The 5,242-nt window shown below is 39.3% G+C and overlaps 1 protein-coding gene across 1 annotated transcript; it reads right to left on the reverse strand.

Annotated features, from left to right (window-relative positions):
* Positions 1 to 467: 467 nt before the first annotated feature.
* On the reverse strand, positions 468 to 2,135 carry LOC146649751 (serine/threonine-protein kinase pim-2-like). Its single transcript, XM_085386358.1, has 4 exons — positions 1,833 to 2,135; positions 1,563 to 1,743; positions 1,306 to 1,476; positions 468 to 1,232 (listed from the first exon to the last, which is right to left on the reverse strand). The coding sequence occupies exons 1-4, from the start codon at positions 2,034 to 2,036 to the stop codon at positions 1,141 to 1,143; spliced, it is 648 nt and encodes a 215-aa protein (XP_085242484.1). The 5' UTR covers positions 2,037 to 2,135; the 3' UTR covers positions 468 to 1,140.
* Positions 2,136 to 5,242: the final 3,107 nt, after the last annotated feature.

Here is a 5,242-nt window from a genome sequence, read left to right on the forward strand (position 1 = left end):
TTACTTGGTGTAAAATTAATTACAAATTTTACTCTATGAGAGCTAATTTTTCACTAGAGATTAGTGTATGAATAACACAGTATAGAGTAACATCAACTCCCATCAGAGTTCTTTGAACCCCCAGTGTTAATTTCAAATAACACAATTCAGTGTTAAAAATCAGCGGGATTTTACTCAAATAGAGTTAATTTATCACTAGGATAGAGTAAATAATATGACACTACTAGTAGTGTTAAGTTGATTTAACACTATGCGGTGTTACTCAGTGTTAAATTTTTACTCTATTTAGAGTTAAATTTACTCTAAAATTTTAACACTATAGAAAGAGTTGATTTAACACCAATTCTGAATGGCACCAAATAGACTCGGAAACAGTGTTAAATGTAACTCTTTAAGTGTTAGTTTGACACTGCAAATTTTACTGTGTACATTTAAGCTATATAGTTCCCTCTGTGATAATTCTGCTATGAATGCCTCTTATTAACTTTTATGCTTTTACAACCCACTATGAGCAAACACTCAGCAACAGTGGGAAGGAAAAACTCCCTTCTTGAAGGAAAAAACCTCTGGTAGAACCAGGAAATCTGTCTAAACTAGTTGGGGGTTAGAGCAACAGATGCAAGTCTTCAGATCATTTGCAGTGTGACTGTCTTTGTGCACACTTTAACCTGATTCAGTTTTCTTATTTGTCAAAATGCACCATGGGTAAAAACAAAACAACAAAACAAAACAAAATAGTAATGAAGGAGAATCCTCAGCAAAGATGAATTAAACAAGTTTTATTTTGATCAAATTTTACTTTAAGTAAAACACATCTTTATTTGATGACATTGAAGTCATCAAATAAAGACAGTTTTGATGGAGCTCCTGACCCAGCCCAAGCTCTCTATGAAGACGAGGAAAAACTCCCCAGGGGGCCAGATCGATGGGAAGAAACCTCGGGAAAGCCCATTCAAAGAGAGATCCCCTTTCCTGGGATGGCTGGGGGGGTTACAGGAACTCCAAAAAAGCTAAATTTTTATTTATTTTCTTTTTAAGATTGACCCACTCTATCTATTCCTGTCCAACAGAAAAAAGAAAGGAAGTTACTACAATGTATCACACTTACATGATAAGGTGTGAATTGTGTGTTTGTGTGTGTTATCTTAGCCAGGGGTGAAGCTGGAGCTCCTCCAGTGTTGGGCGCTTCTCCGGGGCTAAAGCTAAACATGCGTCCAAGAAATTCCGGCATTCTTGAAAGAAAGAAAAGATCAAAAAGATGAAGATGATAGTTCTAGTGAATCTGGAAGTGTGAAGTTTTCTTACCTGTGGACAGACGCTTTTTGATGCTCAGTTGCTTTGTGAGGAACCTCGCGGTACTAAAGTATCGTGCATGAAGCGCTTCATACAACACCACTCCCATTTGCCACACCGTGGTGGGTCCACACCTGTAGCAGCTCCTAATGTACCACTCGGGAGGGATGTGAAGAGGAGTGCCTAACAAACAGACACAATTACAATTTCTTCTAAAACAAAAGACGCAAATTGTTACATCTGTGAAAAGCAAGAGCAGAATATGTTACCATAGAAGATGCGATACAGAGATCGCTGTTTAACAAAGCAGCTCAGTCCAAAGTCAATGATGCGAACTCGAGGCACATCTGAGCCGGTCTCAATCAGAATGTTTTGTCCCTTGATGTCCCGATGAAAGATGTGTTTCTCCTCAAGTTCCTTTACAGCATCAACTAGTTGCTTCAGAATGACCTGGAAAAGATGAAAAACACAATAATGAGTTAATGCTTTTCTGCCTTGATTGAATGCTGTACAGTCTAAGGCTCTTCCAGTCAACTTACCTTGGCCGTGTCCTCTGTTAAAGTTCTTCCATTTTCTGCTTTGTATTTTTGCAGGTCCACAGCGGGGACAGGTCTCTCCAGCACCAGGATCAGCTCTTTGCCAAGGTCGAACCACTCCAGCAAGGACACAGGTGCTGATATTCCCACTGACCCTTCTGCTTCACCTGCAAGTTTAAGCATAATGGCCACTTCCACCGAGAGCATCTTCCCATTTTCATCCTGAAATATTACAACAAAGTGGATGATGAGGAACGCCGCATTCAATCCAGTAATGTGAAACTAATTCAAGTGTTGGACGCTTACCGCCACTTTGCAGTAGACTTTATTTTTGGGAATGTGTTTGATGGCAACCTAGAAGACACAGAGCATTGGTGAGCATTTCCTCAGTATGACATAATGAAAGGTGGAAACACAGCAGACGTCTCAGTTTACGATATTATCCATTATCTGCGTCACTGCCTGTGTTACTACCATCATCTGAACACTTACTGGAAAACGATCTTCTATCCGGTAGCCAGCAAACACTGCTCCACAGCCTCCTTCTCCGAGCTGGTGCTCCTCCACATATCTGGCTTGGAATTCACCTGAACAGACAAAACAGCAAATCTGGTTTTATTACAGCTGTGACACAAATTACTCTCCTCTGTAGCCTAAATGTTCCTTCTGCCCTTCCCCTGAATATAAAACCCAAGCTGCTTGCTACTTACGTTTTTGGTCTGCCACTGATTTTTTGCCCTGGTCCACATTCCTTTTTTTTTTCTTGAGTGGCTCTCTGTTGTCTCCCGCGGCCTTTCTTTTGCCATTTTTTGCGCACTCCTGTTTGTTGTTCAAGTCTGGAGATGTGGAAAACACCAAAAGCACATCAGCTCACTGGATGATAGACACAAACACTAAACACCAATATCTTAAACCTAGCAACCACACTTAATCTACCCCCTTATTCAACTAATTAGCCTACCTTTACCAGAGTCCAACGAGAAGGATGCTTGCTCCTCGTCACCGCTCATATGGTCGAGAAGTTTAGCCTTCTTTGCTTTCTTTGTTGTGCCCTCTTCATCTTGCACAACCTTGCGCTTCACACCTTTGACCACATCTGAGCTGGTGGAAGGACCAGCCTGCTCAGCGACCCTCCTCCTTTTTATTGGGGTCTTCTTTTCAGGACTGGCCTTTCTTTTAGCAGTCCTGCTCTTACAATCTATAAACGACAACAACACAGTGGTGAAAAAGAGTCCCCGACATCAGGACTGGAAGCAGTTTGATGGCAAAGAATTTGAAATTGCTTTTGCTTAAATTATCACAAGTTTATTCTTGGGATAAAAAAAACTGACCAGTGCGAATTGATACTAGGTTCACTAAGTCTTAGATCTTGATGACACTTGTTGGTCTGTTTTTACTGTTGAGTCCAAGAATAAACTTATTACATTATTTTACCAAAAGACCGGTAACCTTTCTTTGATTAGACATCTTGTATTAAAGCTATTTTCAATCAAACATATGATTCAAATACTCTAAAAATGATTCACACGGTGTCAACATTTCTAGGATTTGGATTTTACCAGGATTTTATTTTATTATTTTACTTACCTTGATCTCCTGAATCTTTCTTATCAGCTGGAGTGGTCATTTTTCTTGTTTCCTTTTTCATTGTAATTTTGGAGAACTTTTAAAATCGAAAATGTAAACCGTAATGAGTTAAGATTGAGTTAATATTCCTTCAAATGTGCACCTTTCAAATGCTTGACTTTTCTAACTGAATTCTGTAAGTGAGCTTTATAAGTAAACTCTGGAAACTACGGCAACACAACATAGAATCTTGCCTTTCAGTGACTTCACTGACTGCCAGCAGTTCAAAGTAGTTTACAGAAAAACACTCTGGCAAACAAAGCCATAATATTTCATATAATTCAATCATTTCATATCAGTTAAACGGTTTCTTTCATTATCGTTCATCGTTTGTATAAAGACCTCATGTATGGATGACAGTATGAAGATTTGTGGTTGACCACACACTAATACAGGGAGTGCAGAATTATTAGGCAAGTTGTATTTTTGAGGAATAATTTTATTATTGAACAACAACCATGTTCTCAGTGAACCCAAAAAACTCATTAATATCAAAGCTGAATGTTTTTGGAAGTAGTTTTTAGTTTGTTTTTAGTTTGAGCTATTTTAGGGGAATATCTGTGTGTGCAGGTGACTATTACTGTGCATAATTATTAGGCAACGTAACAAAAAACAAATAAATACCCATTTCAATTATTTATTTTTACCAGTGAAACCAATATAACATCTCCACATTCACAAATATACATTTCTGACATTCAAAAACAAAACAAATCAGTGACCAATATAGCCACCTTTCTTTGCAAGGACACTCAAAATCAAATCAAATCAAATCACTTTTATTGTCACATCACATGTGCAGGTACATTGGTACAGCACATGTGAGTGAAATTCTTGTGTGCGAGCTTCACAAGCAACAGAGTTGTGCAAAATACAATAATGTAAACAAGCAAAATACAAGAATGGCTACATCTGAAACTAATAAATATATGTACAATATATAATAGTATATGCATTTCTGGATGTGTATACTAAATATTTTTCTACGTGTGTGTGTGTGTGTGTGTGTGTGTGTGTGTGTGTGTGTGTGTGTGTGTGTGTGTGTGTGTGTGTGTGTGTACACATATTTTACAAATTAAATAGAGTAAACAATAAATAAAATATATAAAATAAAATATACAGAGTGAGACATGTGCAAAACAGTGGCGTTACTGTACAGTATGGAGTGCATAATGTTAAAGTTCCAGTAGTGAAGCTGAGGTGTCTATGAAGTGTTCAGCAGTCTGATGGCCTGATGGAAAAAGCTGTCTCTCAGTGTGCTGGTACGGGACCGGATGCTGCAAAACCTCCTTCCTGATGGAAGTAGTCTGAACAAAAGCCTGCCATCCATGGATTGTGTCAGTGTTTTGATCTGTTCACCATCAACATTGCGTGCAGCAGCAACCACAGCCTCCCAGACACTGTTCAGAGAGGTGTACTGTTTTCCCTCCTTGTAAATCTCACATTTGATGATGGACCACAGGTTCTCAATGGGGTTCAGATCAGGTGAACAAGGAGGCCATGTCATTAGTTTTTCTTCTTTTATACCCTTTCTTGCCAGCCACGCTGTGGAGTACTTGGACGCGTGTGATGGAGCATTGTCCTGCATGAAAATCATGTTTTTCTTGAAGGATGCAGACTTCTTCCTGTACCACTGCTTGAAGAAGGTGTCTTCCAGAAACTGGCAGTAGGACTGGGAGTTGAGCTTGACTCCATCCTCAACTCGAATAGGCCCCACAAGCTCATCTTTGATGATACCAGCCCAAACCAGTACTCCACCTCCACCTTGCTGGCGTCTGAGTCGGACT

Source organism: Rhamphochromis longiceps, linkage group LG17 (assembly GCF_057381845.1).
Source record: "Rhamphochromis longiceps isolate RC_006_pf linkage group LG17, R_longiceps_female_GT1.1, whole genome shotgun sequence".
Classification (NCBI taxonomy): Eukaryota; Metazoa; Chordata; class Actinopteri; order Cichliformes; family Cichlidae; genus Rhamphochromis; species Rhamphochromis longiceps.